At 36.0% G+C, this 20,569-nt stretch overlaps 2 protein-coding genes across 13 annotated transcripts in view; one reads left to right on the top strand and one right to left on the bottom strand.

Annotated features, from left to right (window-relative positions):
* Positions 1 to 7,106, top strand: part of LOC127794264 (E3 ubiquitin-protein ligase RING1-like) — a 45,107-nt gene extending 38,001 nt beyond the window's left edge. For 2 of the 4 annotated variants that reach the window (XM_052325216.1, XM_052325217.1), the window contains exons 3-14: positions 192 to 558; positions 1,294 to 1,404; positions 3,933 to 4,019; positions 4,125 to 4,333; positions 4,718 to 4,833; positions 5,005 to 5,183; positions 5,300 to 5,336; positions 5,423 to 5,475; positions 5,641 to 5,686; positions 5,980 to 6,011; positions 6,584 to 6,625; positions 6,742 to 7,106. In XM_052325216.1, the coding sequence (XP_052181176.1) occupies positions 192 to 558; positions 1,294 to 1,404; positions 3,933 to 4,019; positions 4,125 to 4,333; positions 4,718 to 4,833; positions 5,005 to 5,183; positions 5,300 to 5,336; positions 5,423 to 5,475; positions 5,641 to 5,686; positions 5,980 to 6,011; positions 6,584 to 6,625; positions 6,742 to 6,777 (1,315 nt within the window). In that variant the 3' untranslated portion in view covers positions 6,778 to 7,106. The remainder of the gene's footprint in view (positions 1 to 191; positions 559 to 1,293; positions 1,405 to 3,932; positions 4,020 to 4,124; positions 4,334 to 4,717; positions 4,834 to 5,004; positions 5,184 to 5,299; positions 5,337 to 5,422; positions 5,476 to 5,640; positions 5,687 to 5,979; positions 6,012 to 6,583; positions 6,626 to 6,741) is intronic. The other 2 variants (XM_052325219.1, XM_052325220.1) reach the window with 2 other exon arrangements.
* A 344-nt stretch (positions 7,107 to 7,450) lies between these two features.
* LOC127794564 (uncharacterized) lies at positions 7,451 to 20,400 on the bottom strand. Of its 9 annotated transcripts, XR_008021699.1 has the most exons (8): positions 20,222 to 20,400; positions 17,505 to 17,630; positions 17,365 to 17,408; positions 14,137 to 16,968; positions 12,568 to 12,672; positions 12,146 to 12,249; positions 11,852 to 12,035; positions 8,032 to 8,178 (listed from the first exon to the last, which is right to left on the bottom strand). XR_008021699.1 is itself a non-coding variant. In XM_052325754.1 (7 exons), the coding sequence occupies exons 1-7, from the start codon at positions 20,222 to 20,224 to the stop codon at positions 7,972 to 7,974; spliced, it is 3,501 nt and encodes a 1,166-aa protein (XP_052181714.1). In that variant the 5' UTR covers positions 20,225 to 20,400; the 3' UTR covers positions 7,451 to 7,971. The 9 variants fall into 9 exon arrangements, 8 of the variants coding, with proteins under 8 accessions (XP_052181714.1, XP_052181719.1, XP_052181715.1 ...); XM_052325754.1 differs by lacking the exon at positions 12,146 to 12,249 and having other exon boundaries at positions 7,451 to 8,178; XM_052325759.1 differs by lacking the exon at positions 12,146 to 12,249 and having other exon boundaries at positions 7,451 to 8,178; positions 14,137 to 16,365.
* Positions 20,401 to 20,569: the final 169 nt, after the last annotated feature.

Below are 20,569 nucleotides of genomic sequence, written 5' to 3'. Positions count from 1 at the left end.
TTATTTTTTAATTTCTTTTTTTATTATTTTGGCAACAGTAATGTAAATTTTATAAAGATAAAGGATGTGAACGTAAATTTTAAAACTATAATTAAGCTAAACTTTGTGGGTAGCAGTCATAACTTAATCTTTTAATTTTGAGGTTCGGTTCTCTTGGGGCAAATTGCAATTTTCCGTTTCTTTGTTCCCAGGCAAAAACGGGGGTTCCCCGCTCGTCAAACCAGACAGAGAGAGATGGGTCGAGTCGGGAAGGAGGAGGCTGCGGAGAATGCCGCGACGGAGGCGAATCCGGAAGCGGAAGAGAGGAGCAGACTGAGGAGGCTAGCGTTTACGAAGGGCATTCTCTCCGAGTCACCGGCGAAGTCCTTCACGGCTGCCCTTAGCCCATCGAAGACTGTCGCCAAACACCACGGCAGAGACATCCTCAGGAAGTCCCAGCGTAAGAATAGGTTTCTTTTCTCCTTCCCTGGTCTCCTTGCCCCCATCTCTGGCGGAAAGATCGGCGAGCTTAAGGATCTTGGCACCAAAAACCCTATCCTCTACCTCGAATTCCCTCAGGTTTAATTTATTATCTCCTCAATTCACCCTTTCGTTCTTTACGTGTTTCTGTGCTCCGTTGTTAGATAATTGTCAACGTGGGATAGGCATAAACTAGATTTTCATTTTAATACCAAGGTTGGGGATGGATGGAAAAAATTAGCTTATCTATTTGATAGAGGGATTGCTCGGGAAATGCAGTGAAAGGATACAAGAAGCACTGGGTCTTGAAAATTTTTGACTATCTTTGTTGGGACTTGTGACAATTAGAAACAGTCCGTGCCCCCATTACTCCTCTACCGCAAGTATTTCATATAGATTGTTTGGGAACCAGATATCTAAGCTACATATTTCATGTCATTTACTGTACTTTCGTCCGTCTGCTGGCAACTGTAACCAGTGTGCAAGTTGTTTGCAGTATGTACCAACAAGAACTAGAAATTCATGATGGCCGTGCCCCCCTAATTCCCGTTTGACCAATGCTTTACATCCAGGATTTTTATTTTTTTTCTGACCATAATGATATGTTGTTGTTTTCAGACATAATGATAACGGGGGCTGATTTATGTCTTTTATATTGAAGACAAAATATACATAATACATCATTATAGTATTTACCTTAAAGAACAGAAAGAAAAAGGATGCTACTACCTAACCATTATATATGTGTTAATCACTTTTTTTAATTTTCTTGGCTACCTGAGAGATGTTTTGGTTTCCAAATTTAACACCCTGTTTATTTGATGGAATTTATAGGGCCGAATGAAGTTGTTTGGAACCATTGTTTATCCAAAGAACAGATACTTGACCTTGCAGTTCTCTAAAGGTGGGAAGAATGTCATGTGTGAGGACTATTTTGACACAATGGTAAATCTTCACTTTTTGTTTTGTCAAGTTGTTTTGCTCCTTTATCAAAAAAAAAAGTTAGTTTCCTATCAAAATACTCTAATGACAATCAGTTAAGTAATGCATCTTTAGCACTACCTACGATTTATGAATTTCCTTACCAGTTAGCTTATGATATTACAGTTGAAAAGAGGCAAACATCTGTTTGTGCTGTAATTTGGGAAATTTCATTGCCATTAGTGCAGTAAATTAGTGGACCCTTGTGAATCCTTTTTTCACTTTTCTTTTATTTTGATAAGTAATAATAATAAATTGTCCAAGAATAAGGCAAGATAATGTCTCCTCTTGTTGTACTCAAGATGCGTATAAAATCTGCATCTTTCTGAAGAATGAAGTACATTTGCAATGTATGCAAGATCATGAGACGAACTACTAAAATTTTGAGAACCAAGAACTAAAAGTATTCAACATGATTTTTCCTGACAATACGGTATCATTAAAAGTTCATTTATTTTACCCAACCACATACACCATGTCACACACGTGGGGGTAATGTCTATGTCATTCTTTCTTTAAGGTAGGTAATGTTCCTAAGGTTGATATTCTGACAAGATATTTGGTGTGGCTGCAAAACCTCGTGTGACATTTTCAGACCTTTTCCAATTAGCAATGGATAAGGGTGATTGTAAATGATTTTTTTTTTCCAACTACATATGGCAGTGTTTGTTCAATCATTGCATGCTGTTTCAAGTTTTCTATTGGTGACAGTTTGGAAATCAAGAGTACCTGACAAGGTGTTCTGTATATTATTCTGGCATTTGATGATTTATAGAGAGGGAGAGAGCTTGGTGAAATAATGTTTACTGTTTTATACAAATACAGTTGCTAGTCGGTGGATTAGATGCTCCCCCATTTTCCAATGGCCTGGGAGGTTGAGAGTTTATTTTGGTCTTTTTAATTGAGGGTGATGTTACCCTCCCTCTGGAATTAATGTTCATATGAAGTAGGGGTTACCAAGTAGGAGCAAGAGAAATAGTAAGGCTATTTAAGGGTATAGAACTTCCATTCGTTATTTAACTGAAATTTTTATCTTTTCCCTATATTTTCAGTGCTGTAATATAACCCCTTTAGGCTCACTGTTATCATTCTTGATGAGTCGTATTTACCCTTTTTTTGCCTTTTTTATAAGGTTGACCTTCTTTGTGGCAGCTTTCTTGTCCATCTGTTCCTTTGTCTAGTGATTTTTTCCTCTGCCAACCTCTACTCTTTTTCATTTAGAACAAGATAACTGGATTAACATTTTCAATTTCATTGATAAATAAGGAGAAGCAAGCTGTATGCATGCAAAGTAGCATTATAATGAAAGAGAAGGTAATTTGCCAATTACAGCTCTATGGCACAAGCAGCATCAATTGGAGCCCACATTGCCCTGTTGCATAAATCACCAATGCTTTCAAGTGATCTAAGGCTATTCTCCAAATTAAAAAGGAAATATTTGTAGCTTATTCGGGAAAAACTGGGAAACTTTGTAGGAGCCCTAAGTTTCTAATACCTACAAGGGAAAGAAATCTTTCTAAAATGGATGGAAGATCACAAATTGAATAAATTAGATTGAGTATTGACTTATAGTGGAGCTTTTTTGTCTGTAGCAGTCACGTGAAAGCTTGAATGTGCCCCAAATACAGGGATCTTAGTGCACCACACATCATGGTTGAGCTTGATTCTCCTTCCATTTCATATGACAAAGTCTTACATTGTTGCAGAAATATTAACACCCTTTCCTGAAGTTTTTGAAGAATGATTGTTGAAGGATCTTAGCTTAAATGGAAGTCTACTTCCAAAACTTCTAAACCTTGTATATAGTGAATCAAAGTTTTCCATAAAGAGTCATTTCACCAGAGCATTGCCTCTATTACCATGTTCCTAGAATAGTTGGTTAGGATAAAAATGAAAAAAAATGCCCAATCATCTTTGTTACAATTGGTGAACAAACTTAATCTCAAGCCATAGTATTACATTTAGTTGATCTCCTATACTCTCCTGTAAGAAGTCCCTTGTAATTTCTCCAATTTGTATGCCTCTGGTCCTGGAAAATTAAAAATGAGAATGAATAGACAATTTTTAGAGAGAGATAGTGCCTCTTTCAACAAGTAAACCATCTGTTAAAGTGCTCAATATTGCTGTAACAAACCAGTGGTTATTCAAAAAACAGATCCAAAGAAGGAACAGCTGAAGAGGGGCAGCCGAACATCAAACTTATGCAATCAGCTAATGCATGAATTTGTTGCACTTCACTAACTGGAATGAACTCACTCTTCTCCTTGCAGACCAGAAAGTTGGAACCCGTGTTTTGAAATAAATAATAATCTACCAAAGCTGTCATAATTTCTATTCTTTTAGATCATACAAATTTATCATGTGCTCCAGAAAAATGAGGTGCCAAAACCCTTTTGCCCAGTAATGTTTCTACTTCTAGAAACAGATGGTCAATGATTCACAAAAATCTGGGGTTGTCAATATTTATTCTTCTCTATTTATGTCTACTGTAGATTGTATTTTCTGATGCATGGTGGATTGGGAGGAAAGATGAGAATCCAGAAGAAGCTCAACTCAAGTTTCCTGAGGAGCTGGATGAGGTAATTCACCAGTAGAGTAGTTTCCATCTGGTTGTATATTTTGGTTTTAAGAAACTAGCATTAGAGGTGCTTTGAACAAACTTTCCAATGTTTTGTTGGTTCCAGGCACACCATTCGGAGTATGATTTCAAGGGCGGTGCAGGTGCAACATCAGAAATGCAGCAGCAAGTTAACAAATCTAGACAGAAACTAGACCAAGATTCTCCTAAAACTGATGTGGAAAATGATACATCTTCCAGCCAAAATAATTTGGAAGATTTGCCTGAAGTAACTCCAGTTCGGCATTCTGAGAGAACTGCAGGAAAAAGATTCAAGTACTTGCACTGCTTTGTCTTATTCTTGAGTGACTCAGTTTTCTTTGTGCTATATTACATTCATTGGGGCATTTTTGTTGCATTTGTCCAGTTCTGCTCATATCTGGTGTGAGACCCAATTTATATTTTGAATTATTAAACACACTGTGATACCTTCTTCTGAGAGTGATAATACTATTTTGCTATTATTTGAATATCTCTTTATCTTTCTCTAATTATAATGGACCAAAAAAGGGTAATGGTCATGTAGAAAATGCAAAACTTAGTTTTATCTCTTCTCTTTAGGGTTGCATTTAGTTATATGGTGCTTATCTCTGGTTAAAATACTTTGTGTTGCTTGATTTAGTTCTCTGGTTTAGTTCTCTTAAGCAACTTTTTATTCAGTTTTGCAGAAGCTTCTTCTGGAGATGATTTTCTTGTGAATGATCTTGACACATCTGAAGGAGAGGATAAGAAAGGCAGCATGGAACACCTGAGTAGAGATTGCAGTCCTGGAAATATCCTATTATGTTTGCTGTGGTTCATTGACTATTTTAGTGTCTTCCAGTCTTTCTTTTCCTAATTGTGTTCTTTCCAGCCATATTTGGGTTTCTAATCCTCTGTATCTTTGTAGTTAATTACCACTCTTTCCTGACAAATATTTGCTCATTCCCTTAACTGTTTGATACATACTGAAAATTCCAGCCCATTAATTTTTGACATTGACACCGAAGATGCTGCTGCTTGTACCACAGGACAAGTTCAAGAATCTGCTTTGTTGTTGGCAAAGTCAAAGGAACTTTCTCATAGTAATCATAGTTCTCTTGTTCAAACTACCATATCTACCTTGTTTAATAAAGTGGAGGAAAAGGTGAAAACTCTCAGCTTGTGATATACTTGAAGTAGATGTATACGACTCTATACTACATATAGCTATCTGTCAGACTTTTAGCTGCATCTCTAACTGAACTTTTCAAATTTCACAAGAAGCCGAGAAATCTAAGGAAGTCCTCTTCATCAAAAGGTTTGTTCTTTTCCTAGTTGGTTTCCTTCTTTTCCAGTATTAGAACTGGAGTGCATAAACCAGCAAGCTCTATTGATTTCTTCCAGCCTCCAGCCAGAATGATCAGCGTGTTGGGTCAGAAGAAAAAACCAATTTAAAAGTGAGATAGTCTTTCTTTTTTTACATTTATATGAGTTTAAATAAAAGCATTCATCTGCAGTTCATTATAGGATATCTACTTAATGTGGGGCAGTTGAAGGAACCTGATGGGGTTGCATTCTTGTTTCTGGTTTGGGCGCATTATTAAGTCTACATATTATTGCAGGATAAGGGACCTCGGAAAAGAAGGAAAGTCGAGGACAGAAAAGCTGGTCAGTTGCTGTGTCTGGTTTTTTTTTTTCATGCATCTTTGTTACATACGTTGGCTCATGGTTTCATGTGAACAGCGCTTAAATCATCGGCAGTTAATCATAGGATGGCTTACTCATGGCAGTTATTACTGTTACTTCTTGGATGTGAATTTCTACCTTTTTAATTCATTTAACTTATGGTAGTTCCTTTTTCTTAAAATTTTGTTTTACATGATTAGTTTTTATGTTTATTTTTTCATTTGTGTATGGTTTTGGTAAGTTTCAGCTCATTGTTTGTTTCTGTAAAATTCTAGGGTCAGATAAAACAGCTAATCAACAACTTGAGGTATTAGTCTTTTAACTACTGGTTCTTCTTTTTGATAAATGGTAATGCATTAAAGAACCAACCTTGTTCTTTTTATTTGTTTTGTATGTTTGTTTTTTCTCTTTTTGAGGGCTTTTGTTAAAGGCTTCATGTACTTTCTCATTTAAGGGTTTCCTTATATTAGAGGTGCATACACACCTATCTCCTTGTTTCTTTGCTCTCCTACACTTTATTTACTTTACTATTATTAATTTGGGTTGAGTTCTGATCAAAGATCTTTGAAGAAGTTTAATCTTCTTTGATCTAAGTGGTTAGGCATTGTATCCTAGGGTTATAATTTCTAAGTCGCCATTTGCGCCATAGTAGGGAAGTGAGTATCCTAAAGACAGCTTCCTGGAAGTGCCTTGCCTAGCAACATATTTTTCTACTGCTTTTTAGTCTCACACAATTTATTCTACAAGGCTGCGTCATGTTCAATCTGCCCACTTAGCATCTACTTTTCTCTGATGCTATGAGCCATGTGTCCTGTGTTCCCTCTTTGATTGGTAAATGTCCTCTTTTGATGTTTATTTTGTTTTTGACAAACCTTGTAGGTTGAAGAGGATGACATTGAGGAATTTTCAAGTACATCACAGGTACAGGTTTCACTAATATGCAACTTTAGAACTTTTTAGGATACTAGGTATAAATGACTGGCCAATATTTCAGTCTAGGACTTGCTTAACCTGCTTTCGTAATTAATATTTTTTAGGATACTAATGGAAGTGATGAAGATTGGACTGGTTGAGACAGTTGCTAGTGATGTTATGGACATGCGAAAACAGTTACTTTTTTTGGGTAAAACAATTTCCGAGTGTGAGAATATGGGCATCTCAGAAGGTTATGATTTGATGTAACATAGAAGCCCTTGTTCCAGCCCTGGCAGTAGATCTGTTGCGGCTGAAAGGCATCCATCTTGTTTTGCAGACTGACTAGTACCATAGAAGAATAGAGAAGAATTTCGAGCATTTTTGTAATCATATATTCTTATATATGTAAGAAAGGAACTGCCCTCCGCTATACTTCACCGCCAAAGCATAAAGTTTCATATATTTCATTTTATTTGTTTCGATTTTATTCCCTATTTGGGTGAATGAACAGGCCTTGCCTAACACGGTCACGGTTTCCCTTTTATTTAAGCTCCTTTCATTTGTTTCAATGTTAGTAAATAGATTAATAAATAAGCAAGACTCGAATGTCAAAAGGAGTTTATCAAAATATAAACGTAGAATTACTCCATACATGCGCAATAGTTTTGTTTCCTTTTATTGCATTAGTTCGATTAGCTTTCATTTTATTCCCTATGGCACGATAACTTGAAGGGTCAAACAAGTTTCATAAATGGGAGAAATGAGTTTAAAAGGTGGGTCATACACTGAAGGGTCTTCATGGACCATGGCAAAAAAGGAACCTCAAAAAAGTTGCCAAAAATAAATAGATAAATTGTTCTTGGAAATGCTACAAGCAAATAACTACGGAAATAACTGACTTTTGCAACTGAAAGTTCCACCACGATGGTTTGCTTCATTGCAAAAAGAGCTAGCTACCTATTCAGTTTGTGGACGCAACATATTGACAAAGATTAAAAAAAATAAGGGTCCAAACTAAGAAAGACAACAGAATGTTGCAAGCCCAGATAATTGGCTGGTGGATCTAATGTTAGGTCCTGAACTGCATTTTTCCTTTAAAGAAACAACAAGACTCTACATATGTATGTACACGCACCTTTCCTATCAAAAACACAAGAAAAAGGCACATATTTACAAAAATATACACGGGGAATGCTGGGATACCAAGGCTGGTGGTTTGAGAGTAGTAACGTAACCATCTAACCTATTTTAGATTAAGATTCCATCCAGTTGGTTTTCCTGAAATCCTTTAGCAGAAGCCAGAAGGTGACTACTGTTCAACTATCTACATCTCAGAAGGGGTGCTGCTGTTATCACCGATGCCTAGAGAGGAAAAACTCATAATCTGGTTGTCTGTTTGTAGATGCTAGGTTTCCCTTGGTTACAACAGATCTTGCCATTAGAGATGCTGTCTTCTCAAGTGTCCTCAACCGCTCCTTCAAAATTCCAGAGGAATCTAAGCCCAGGACTTCTGTTGTCTCTCTAGATGTAGGCTGCCTTAGCTGGAACCAGCATTCACCCTGTTTATTAGCCATTCAAAAACTCAAACGTGTAAATATTCTTCATCACCATAAGCAAATTAATCATCTATGCCTAAACAGCACACCAAAGAGGGATGTAATCTGTTCAAAATTTAAATAATGGAAGGCGGTCCAAATAGTATCTATCCAAGAACTCGTATGATAACAGCCTGCCAAAAACATTAAAACTATACACAGAATTTAAATAATGGACAAGAAGGCTGCAGGAGCCATATTTCTCCGAATAACTTGCCAGACCATATAGTTCAAAATGTCTACGTAATTACTTTTTCATATAAGAGGCCTGTCACCTTATATGGAGTTTCTCTCGTCACTTCAACAAAGGGTAATCAATACTAAAAAACTTCATGTAAACCAAGAGAATGAGAATCTCTATGTAATCACAAAACAAGAGAATGAGTTGCCCAATTGCTCTAGGTAGTTTATATTTTTCCTCTACTATATATTTCTCAAACTTTCTAATATATATATTATGAGAACAAGTTACTGTATCCGAATGTGTTTCATAATGCTTCAGTGAGTTTCAATGTGTTTCAAAATGATTTTGTGGAAATAATAGGAACTTTGATTTTCCAACAATGGTTAGGGTAGAAGTTTCAAGATAAATAAGCCTTTTTCTAAGCACCTCCTCACACCATAGTTGCCAGGTTCAATCTTCTCTAGAACTGAGATTCTTTTGCGGCCCTGGCTAGCGAGGAACGCAATCTAGATTTGGATCCCAATCTGTGTTTGAACTCGATTGAAACAATTTAAAACTAGAGGGTAACAGACGGATGTATTTGAATGGAGATTTTGTTGACATCAAATGAAGGTGAAGCAAGGCACCAGCAAGTTTAAGAGTTGCAAAGAACACAAGGGAAAGGAAAAATGCAATAGTGAGCTACTTAGTTTTTATTTTCCTATGAATGAAATATGAATTTCAGAAAGTACATGACTCTAGAATGCCAACTTAATGTTCAAGCATAAGTTGTACAAGAAAATAGAAAAAAATTCCAAACAGAAAAACAAACCAGCTTCAAAACACATCCTGTATCATGAGATCTAAAATGCATCAAGTTACTGGAAACTATGCCTCACACCAATTAAGCCTACTGTTAATGCTATTTGAATACATTGTTTTTGACATTGTATTTTGACACTCACAAAATTATAAGTACTTCTTCAAGGAATTAATAACACTCCATAAAATTATCAATTACTTTTCAAAAATTTTAAACACTTTTACAAATTTAAAGTGTTAAATTATCAAATTACTTTTACAAATTATAAACACTTTTTAAAAAATTATAACACTTTTACATGGTGAAAGTCTTTACTTTTTAAACTATAAACACTTTTTACACATACGAAAAATGTTTATAGTTTTTGAAGCATGTATAATTTTTAAAAAGTAATTGAAAATTTTACGAAGGGGTGTTATTAATTCCTTGAAGTACTTATAATTTTGTGTGTGTCAAAACATTGATGGCAAAGCTGAGGCCCTGATAACTTAGAGGTTTCAGGTTCAAGTCCTTCTATATGTAGGTTTTCAAAAAAATTTCATCCAACTTATTGTTGGGTTTAGTAAATTTGTATATGTTGTAATTTAATGATTGTGTTCGGTGCTTTAATGGATTGTATTCATGCAATCATGTAATTGAGATCGAAATGTATTTGTATTTATCAAAAAAATATAAAAATAGTGTTCAAATAGCACTACCATTAAGCCTACCCCCCTCCATACCACTAATTACCATATGTTAACATACCTTGTACCATGACTGCAAATGTATCAAGTTACTGGTAATTATGCCTCACACAAAGAGGTATAGAGTCTTCCTTCACCTGCCCAGCTAAGGCAGTGTAGTAATATACGAAGAGTGCATAATTTTAAAAGCACCAATCTTGAGCCTTAATCTAACAAATCCTCTTCCTTAGACGAAAAAAATGAAAAGAAAAAACAACCCTAAAAAATTATTGACCTCAATACCATTTGGAAGAATATTAGCCTAGTTTCTGAGCTCCATAGCCTGAGGTAACACCCTTGCTCAATCCCAAAGAGAACCAAATCAAGCACACATCAAAGAAACCTTAATAACCAACTACCATTCACAGGTTCCACCAAAAATCACAAAACCTCACCCTGAGAAGGCAAAACTTCAAATTATCAGCAGGTAATCGAGGAGGAGCAGCAAGCTCTACATATGTTTTACTAGTTTCCACCAATGAGAAACCTTCACCGTTTCTCAAAAAACCCAGAAATGGCACAATACCCATAGATATACCTTCCCTACTCATCAAACTATGACCTTCCCCTTGGTGAACTGAGTGTTCAAGAAGAATTGTATACACCCAAAGAATCTCTGATCTGAATATACAATTCAACCTTTGAACACCCTTAATGGGCTCAATCACAGAGAAGATGTCCTTGACTTCAGCAATCACAAAGGACACCTGATTGATGTCAATGAGCTTCAGATACCCCTTTATTAAGAAGACAACCTCCAGACCTCAGACTCACTTCTCATAACTTTCACTTCTAGTTCAAAACTCAATCAACTGCAACAAACAATACTCTTTCAACATGTACCCTCGTAAGATAGAAGACAGTGGCGGAGCCATGTGTTGCTGGGGGGGCTATTGCCCTCTCAAGTTTGCAAAACTGCACATTGGACATGATGTTTTAAACTTTTCCATAAATGCCCCCCCTCTCAAGTTTGTAAAAAGTGCATATAAACATGATATTTGTAAAATTGCCCCTCCTAAATATATAATATATGGGTCAATTTGAAAAAAAATAATAAAAATAAAAGGTCATGAGTAACTAAAAAAAAGAAAAGAAAATGGTGAATCATTATATGACATTTTAAATGTTTAAAATCATAACAAAAGTAAACTTGTATATATAAATGGGGTACTTTTGATGAAACTTCCAAAGGGGACATTAAAAATTATACATACTTTTTAAGCTAATTTTTTTTAATATTCTGTATTTATAGAAAAGCTCTTTAAGAAAAAAAAAAGTTTTCAAAAAAATGTGAGTTAAGATAAACTGAGAAGATCTTCATATTGATCTTTGGTTAAAGATTAAAATTTTAAATTATTATCCAAATAACTAAGCAATGTACATAGACTATACTTGCAAAAGAGACTTTATCAATCTTTCCATTATAATTTTTTTCTATACAAAATCAAAATTAAATTATTAAAAACTACTTGCATCTTAATTTAATAAGTTCGACAATTAATTGGAGTATGTTAATAGCACAAAATTTTGTTAGTTATTTAAATATATGATGTTGATCTAAAAAACTTAAATATATGATGTGCTATTATATTAAATTAAAAAAAAAATTGCCCAGGTGAGGAGTAGGTCCTTCCTCTGCCACTGATAGAAGACGAGGTACAATGTCAAAAGAACTCTCTGCCCTGTACTATACATTCAAACCATTAGATTAATATCACTTTGCAACTACATGACAGATCAAAGATGGTAAGAATCTAGAGCCTGATATCAGCTGAATCAAGGAGCCATTGGCCCCACAAAAGGCAATAGAACTCCTCTCACCATAAGCAGATCCAGAATCTAATGAATATCTTAATAACATTAACAAAACTTAGTATATGATCAAGCAAAAGTCAAAATCATAACCGTTATAACAATTATAGCTACCTGAGCATTGTAGCTCTGAAGGCCCACAACTGGAGAAACTGCACAAGCACCTGTACCAGAAGAGTCAGAAGTGGGCCTTGTGTCACTTCTGTGCACTAAATGGCCAAGTGAGTGGTAAGTCAAGAAAGCCGCACGGAAGCTGCCATCAGGTATTCTATAAATAGGATACCAGGCCACCGAGTACCTAGAAATTACATTGTCTCAGTAGAAGAATATCAATTTTTTCTCACATCATTATTTATTGCACCAATTAAATGTATCACTTCCAAAATAATGGAGCCAATCTCACCTTACCTGTTTCCTTTTCAATTATTGCAGTCAACCCCTTTGCATGAAAATGATTGAGGTGCAACATCACTCCTTTATATATAGTTGTTAGTAGAGGATGATAAGGAAAACTGACCACACGTCATTATGGAAATATGGCTTATCAGCTTTAGTTGGGAATTTTTCTTACATTTCTAAATGAAAACTAACATAGGATGCCATTGCTACTTGGACCATACATGTAGAGAGCTTGATTGTCCTAGTTTGAAAGTTTGGGAACAGCATGAAATTTGGTGTAAAAGTGTAACTAAACCTAATTTATTTATATAATTGTTCTAGAATCAGCTTATTTGGTCTGCTTCACTAAATACAGTATTTCACATCTACCAGGAAAAAAAATGCATGCAAGTCTTTTATCCATAAACATCTGGATAACTTAAATTACTGACCAGGATTTTGGATGAAGATCATTTAGAGCCACAGAGTCCAAAATAGTTGGATCGCCATAGGCTCTGCCTTGTGAAGGTCCATCACCTCTAACCAGTTCCTTTATCCTGAAAAATAAGTGAGGGTAAACATCAATGCAAAACATTGGCCAAAAAGCCATTTTCAAAGTAAAGAAAATACAGTGTGGGAGACATCATATGAATTCAATTTCATAAGTGATTACGTAGGTTGCTATGCCAATCTATAATAATAAAAAGGTGTGCTTTGATATTTATATTGAATCTTTGCAACAAGTGGCTTTACTTCTAATTTAGCTTTTCAATTTTACTCCCTGTCTTCTTTGTAATGTAAAATCTCTATTGAAGAAACAACTTTATATATCATGCATATACAAGCAGTCTGTTTATTGTGATTGGAACATATGGCATTTTGAGTGTTACATTACTCATAGTTTATTAGGTTTCTCTTCTCAACGTATAACACTCGCAGTTTATTAGGTTTCTCTTCTCATCGTGAGGTAGTAAAAGTAACTAACAGAATTTTTTTTGAAAATTCTAGATGAGTTACATTATTTTCTACAGCTATTATTTCAAAGATGTGAGTTTCTCATATTAACTATAGTCTTCATAAGCTTTTCATAAGGCGGGCAACTTTGAAGATGTTGTTTGGGTAAATTTTTCATGCCACTATTTGGTGTATTCATGAAATATGGAGATACTGTTGCACCAATTGATTCGACATATGACTTCTTTTATTTCCAATCCACTTTAATTATTTTTATCTTCACAATTTATTTAATTATCTTCTAAGAGAAGTCAGCAACAAGTAACAAATGAAAATAAAACTTGTCACGACTTCACATTCGAGTAGAATTCTTCAACTTTAATTCAAGTAAATGTATTTTTATTACCTGTAATAATTCCTTGTACATTTATGCATAACAACTTTGGCAAACTCAAGTCCTTATCCACATTATTCACTAAATTCATATGAAATGCATCTACATTCTCGCATTAATTAAACCAGCAATTAATCAATACATCCGTTATTCCCAATTACAACAGTTCTTTGGTGGCATATTGTAAATAAAATGTTTGTTTCCCCCCTTGTAATCAATATTAATTAGCCTCTAACGTTATCCTTTTGTACTAATAAGTGAGTTTCATTCCTGCCACTCATTAAAGTTTCACATCACATTAAAAAGAGGCAAGTATCACCAAAAAAAATTAATGTGGCCATAGCATGCAGTAAAAACAACAAATTACTCGGTATTAGTAATGCAGAAAAACTAAAAATCTGTTTCTGGAATAAGGTACGTTGAATGCCTCTCAGTTTACACACTTCTTGAACTATGGATTGCTAGAGTAAAAAGGTGACTTCAGGTATCAGAAGAATTTAACTAGTCCAAAAGATTTGAGGCTGCAAAGTTGACAAAGCCCACACAACTAAGATGAGATCCTAAAAAGTCCACTTCAGTTATTAGTATAGAAACATTATGGCAACCAAAATCTTAATATTTCAGGCATCAAATCAAAATATAGGCCCAAGGGCAATGATGCAACAACACTTACATTTCAAAAAATGGTCGTCTTTTCTGAGGCTGTTCAACTTCAAAATATTCAAAGAGAAGCTCAAAATCATTGGAACTTGTAGAACTATCTGATTGAGAAGTTGCATTGCCGTCAATGCATACTGAGGACATTTTTGAGCAACATGCACAGTTCCTTAGTGTCGGTGAGCTTTTTTCCTCAAGACAAGGCTGAGGAACAAGAACTGAAAATATTGGAAAGCGATCAATGCTGGAGGAGTTTCCAGACCTTTGGTCCAACTCATGTGCCTCCTTCACCTTTGTACCTGGAAACCCATTGCTACTGTTTGAAGGATAAATCTTCTGGTTTCCAAACAGCTGAACTGCTGACAAGAAAGGAACAAAATATGCACGAAATGCAAATCGATCAATACCCAATCTTTTTGAATTTTCAAAATCTTCAGCCCTTACTTCTAAGCCATAGGTGCCATGTTTCTCATACCATTGCCACAGGCTTCCCAAAGAGATATTGGGAGCCTTATGTGTGCACAGAGTCACCCCAACTAAATTGTTAGGCGAGGGAGTCTGACAGCTCAAAATATTGTCTGGTAGGGAAATAACAGGAGAGGCAGCAGAAAGAAGCCTTTCAAACTCAGCAATTGGACAACCAGTGGCCATTTGAACAGCTTCAGATGCTAATTGCACCTTAAAGGCATGATTCACAGCTTGTAGTATGTTGTTTGAATCATTTTCAGAAGCACACTTGCTCTGGTCATTTAGATTATGATGACATAAGCACTTTGTAGAAATGCATATACTCTGATTTATATGCTTTTGGATCTCAATGCCATCCTCTGACTGTAGGCCATTATCATCTCTAAGACCCTGAATGGTGGAAGCACCAAAATTGTTGGGATCATTAGACCCCTTGCTCACTGTGTTTCCCAAGTTACATTTTTCCACCACTGTTTTATTAAGATTACGCAATTGTAATCGATTAGAATGCCCCAGCTTTGCAAGCTCAGAATCTTTAGTTCCAACAGGTATCCATTTCTGCAAAATGGATCCAGAATTGTGGTCTTTCTTAGTGTTCTCCATAGGAGAAACATTTTCATCTGCCTTTTTACCTTCTTCACCATCAGGAGAATAAAGAAACTCAGTACACTGCTCTTCAGGCCATTCTTCATGGTCAAGTAAACCTGATAGTGAGCTACCTTCTCTTGTAGCAATTTTATCATTCAAACTGGAAAGGGTGGTACAGGCATGTTCAGGCAGCTCCAACTCATTGGGACTACACTCTGAGCTCTGAACAGGTTCAGCAGCCATAGACTCAACTCTGTAAGTTTGGAAACCACTCCTTGAGTAACCAATCTTAGACCGAGATCTAGAAACACCCTTGGATCTTTTCTGCTCAACTAACTGCGTTGGAATCTCCACTACTTCATTCCATTGCATATTGATCTTCCTGTTCATGTTCGAGCTTGCCTTAATAGTATATAATCCCTTTCCAGAATAATAGTTTGACTCTTGTTTCGACACACTGCTAGTTTTCCTTTTCAACCGTCTAGATGCTTTGGCTTTTGACCGGGTTTTATCTTCACATGACGATAAAGCACTAGATTGAGCAATGTTGCAGTGTGAAGCCCCTTTTGTCTGAGTATCACTATGTGATTCTGCAGTGTTAAATTTTCTCAAGTCATAGGTGCACGCACCAGTGTCATTCTTCTGAACCTTCTGCCAAATGGAATGACTATTCTCCTTCCCAGAGCAACCATGGAACTTTCCAACACTGCTTAAGCAAGAAACACATGTATTCCTGGATACTTTTTTAATGTTCTTACCTCTCTTGCTCATGTTACCACTTCTACATCCTTGCCCAGAAGAGGTTGCTCCCTCTGCTCGGGAATAGGAATCACCAGGGCCTTTATTTGATGGTTTAGTAGCAGCAACAGCATTCATACTTTCATCACCATTTGAACTGACTGAAATAGAATCTAACACAAAAGAGTCATTTGCATCACAGAAAGCAATCGAACATGGATCACCAGAAGAATTGATCAATAGAGAATGAGAATCCTCCAATCCACTTAATACAGAAAACTCTGGAAAACCAGTTTGAACATTAGTTCCAGAATCAGATGGAGGATGTTCATCCACTTCATCAATGTAAGATAGGCATGTCTCTCGTGTTTCAGAAGAGGTAATGGTGCCACTGCTGTTTCCTTCAGAATCATTGCTGTGGCCACTGAGCACAGGCAATGAAACTGTCCGCCTAGTTGCATATGGAAGAGAATCAATCTCAACACGAGTATTCTTAACAAAACTAGTTTCAGATGCTAAACTTCTATAATAAACGTTTTCTAGGTCAGTTGAGACAATATTGCATGGGAGCTTTTTCTTTTGCTTTTCCTTCTTTATTGCTTCTGTTTTCAAATTTTCTTTAACAGGCTTGCCTACTGTTGATATGTCAATATGGATAGAAGAAAGGCTAGTAGAGCCACATGGGACCACAACAGAGGAATTGCTGCTATTGAAAGAAGACTGAGAGGAAGAATTGCTGGGTAATGCATGCCATCTACTCAATTTGTTTGCAAAGCCTTTATTTTGAGACCAATTCCGAAATTTTGACCCAGAACAGCTTCTAGCACTAAATGACTTGAGAGAGTATCTTTGCTCAATTGTAGGCCCTCTCCATTCAATTTGTTGACTTACCATGACTGAACTGACCACTGATGGAGAAACCAAATGGAGACCATCCATTTTTACCTGAAATCCAGACCCAAGATGGATTGTGTGATTGGGGCATTGCAATGGCAATGTGACAACTCTCCAGTGTCCATCAGGTTCCAGGGCAAAGAATGTTAAGATGCAACACCTAATTAATAATAAAGAGGTGATAAATCATACTGGCATGACACATGAAAAAAGTACTTTTGAGTTGCACTAAATAAAATTCTTCAATTTTTTTTTCACAGTCAAGAGTAGATAATTATTTGCCTCTTCTTAAGTCATATACCCTTTTTTTTATATTGCCAGTTCTAGAAATAGAGCAGGCTCCCAAACTACATGCAAAATACAACTCTTAAAGATGCCAGTATGCTCAATATCTGAACTTAACAGGAAGAACTGGTGGGCCATGATGTGTCATTCAAAAAACAAGCATAGAACTGAAGTTGCTGTATGCTCAAAGACTAAAATCTACACAAGCAAACCTATTTATGTAACAAGTCCGCTACATGCAATCACCATACAATTTCCAAACTTATGTTACCTATGATCAGTGTTCCTCCAAGCAAGACAAGACACTTCACGGTCCTAAAATAGAACACAAACATCAACTGAGAACAAGTCAGAAAAAGTCATTCATGCCACAAAATTTACAATCACTTATTACAACAAAAGAGATATTACGTTTGAAGATGCACTTCGGTTATTTTCTTCCAAGAATTTCCTTGATACAGAAATGTTTTTTCCATCAGCAACTTTCTGAGTATTGCTACAGGTTCTTTGAAGGGCAGCATGCATCTTTTGCAGTGCCTATTCATGTTAAGAAAGGAAATATAAGAACTGGGACTCTGTTGAGAAATGAAAGCACCAAGAAACATCCAAGACATGATATACAGATCTGAACTTCTTCCAAAAAAAAAAAAAAACACTTAAATTACCCCCACCCTCTGTGGGCAATGATACACTACAACCCACAAAGGAAGATGATGGCATCAGGTAGCCAACAATCATCATAAAATCGTTGAAACATCTTATCATGAATTCCAAACAACGTATCATCAAGTATTGCTAGAGTACATCAAAAAATGGGCTAGAGCTCCATAATCAGCACCCAAATATAGTGTTAAATTTTCAAGAGTTCTCCTATCCCATGAGATGGAGTACGGTATTCTGCCCCCATCCCGAGGATGCCATATCCCCCATTTTGGGAAATACAACATTGCTACCAGATGACACTGGGTATCATTTTGGATATATCACTATTATAAATTAATAATATACATAAAGTTTTCAATAGTACACTGGATAAGATAACAATTTTGTCATTAGGCACAATATGATGAATAAGTGAATAAAAATTAAGCATCAATCACAAAACTAAAAATTTTAACTAGTGTGAAAATAGCCATAACAGAATAAGATAACATACTGAATAAATAATTTAATAGTGTCAATTTACAGAAAAATAATTAATAAAAATAATGTATGTCAATAAATAGCATAATTCAGATTAACGTATATAGAAATTTTGATACTAATATTTATTACAATATATCTATGTTATATATTATCAGATATACATTATATTATATCTTATATACTTTTATATGCATGTATGTGTGCGTGTGTGTGTGTGTAAGTGATTGATAGGGACCCGGACTGCATCCTTATTGATAGGGAAGGCTGCAAGAGAAGTTTTTTCTTTCTGAAGAAAAGGCTTCTCTTTCTTATCATGCAAAGAGTGAGAGAGAAAAATATGCCATGGTAGTACTGATGTGAGGATACTACTCTAATATCAGCTGGTAGCCTGGCATCGTCCGGAATCACCCATACCAATCGATATTTTGAATGGAACAAAGCAAGGACAAATTTCTTCCAAATTTGTTCCGATATAGTACATACCAGCCGGTACAACGATGCTAAAAACCAAAGAAATTGTGTTCAAAAGCTTGAAGTTGAGGAATATTCAAGATCATAATCCAAGAATTGGTAAATTCAACTGGTAGAACAAGTTTTCACAAAAACAGCAACAATATAACTGTTCAAAAAATAAAGCAAATCTGGTAGAAGCAAAGAAGAAGACAGATAATAAAATCAGCTGAATTCAAATTTGATGGCAGTACTTTATTGAAATTCAGACAATTAAATGCTTGCAATCACCAAAAAGAGTCCAACTAAAGGGTGGATTAAGGAAATAGAAAGTAATCTCAAAGTTGTGGATGAAAATAAATACTTTAGACACTGTATAATCACATGAATCCCAAGAGTCAAACAGCACCCTAGTATCATTTGGTTCAAGGGCCGCAAAACTTTTGCTGTAATCTCCTTGCATTCTTTTATCAGAGAACTAGAAATGAACTACAGAAAATTCTATTTTGAATAATAAATCATAGAAGGAAGAAAAAAGAATAACTATACCAACTGAAGACAGAGATGCGGAGGCAAACAAGCTGAGAACGACAATGATATTATATTTCTCCTTTTGCAGCATTCGTTAAACAACACAATTCACAGACACATGGAACTTTTTCCTGATACCTTGAAGAAACTTCCAAGTGAGTCAAAAAAACATTAACGATTCACACAGAAACGATTTACAGAGAAGAAGCCATAGGGCTGCTCCTCCAAAACCCAAATTGGGCGCCTTTCTGTTGGGACGGGACAGCGGACAAGAACTAACAAACCACCACAACCCTATGGAACTCGAACTGAACCACGCAGTCAAAAATATCGATCTATCAATCCAAACCAAACATTCAGGTAACCAATGAAATTTGTAAAAAAAAAAAAAAATGAAAAAATATGGTTTTCTGAAAGCAAGAAAGAAAGATGGAAGAAAATAGAATCGATTAACTTTAGCCGCTGATCAGAAAATGTTTGACTAAAACAGGATCGCCAGAGGAAAACAATGGCAGAGAATAGAATACTACCAACAATCAAAAAAATAGGAAAGGTGGGAAAAGGGAAGGGAAAAAAAAAAGAAATTCTAGTAAGCAAGTGAAGGAAAATGGCTAAATTTATGAGAGGCGCCTTGAACCTCTCCAAACCCAAATTATTCGTCGGAAATCCAGCAAAAGCCAAGAGGAAACAGAAACAGATCCACGAATATATATCGGGGACCCAAAATTAGAAAACTTTCATACAGCCAGAGTCCAGACTCATCTACCACTCAATACGGACATCGGCTTTGTGCGATAATTACATGTCGTTATATGTAATAAGCGTGTAAACAGAGAGAGAGAGAGAGAGAGAGAGAGAGAGAGAGTAAAAAAAGTAGAGCGAGATGAGATGGTTTTGAGCAGAAGCAAGCAGCGGTGCGGCAGCCAGTTCCAGTATATGTATCTGTGCGAAAGAAAAAGAGAGAGAGAGAGAGAGAGAGAGAGAGAGAGAGAAGGAGCAACCATAAATGAGACGTGATGATGTAGCAGAAGCCGAAGCTGAAGGAAGCTGCTCCTCTTTCGATCACACGAGCAACCAAGCCTTCTCTCCCCTGTCGATCACTTCCAGGCAACTACTGAGGGCCAGAGAAAGAGAGAAATTGGGAATTTTGGTGGTTGTTTGCGCTTCCGCCAGTCCAGTCCCCGAGTAGTCAGTCACACATCCTTTTTGTTGGGCCACTTTAAAATTACACAAAACTCCTTTGGGGGAGGGGGAATTTTGTCATTAACGCCTTAAAAGCTTTTCAAAAATATTTTCTTATATAAAGTTCACCCTTTTTTTTTCACATAACAATTTCTTTAATTAAAGTG

This window comes from Diospyros lotus, chromosome 2 (genome assembly GCF_014633365.1).
Source record: "Diospyros lotus cultivar Yz01 chromosome 2, ASM1463336v1, whole genome shotgun sequence".
NCBI classification, from domain to species: domain Eukaryota; kingdom Viridiplantae; phylum Streptophyta; class Magnoliopsida; order Ericales; family Ebenaceae; genus Diospyros; species Diospyros lotus.
This window is presented reverse-complemented; position numbering and strand designations above follow the sequence as displayed.

Coding starts and splice junctions, on each gene's coding strand:
- LOC127794564 (XM_052325754.1), bottom strand. Junction 17,409..17,504: donor ACCGAAGTGCATCTTCAAAC/GTAATATCTCTT, acceptor GTTCTATTTTAG/GACCGTGAAGTGTCTTGTCT. Junction 12,673..14,136: donor AGACGACCATTTTTTGAAAT/GTAAGTGTTGTT, acceptor CTTATTTTTCAG/GATAAAGGAACTGGTTAGAG.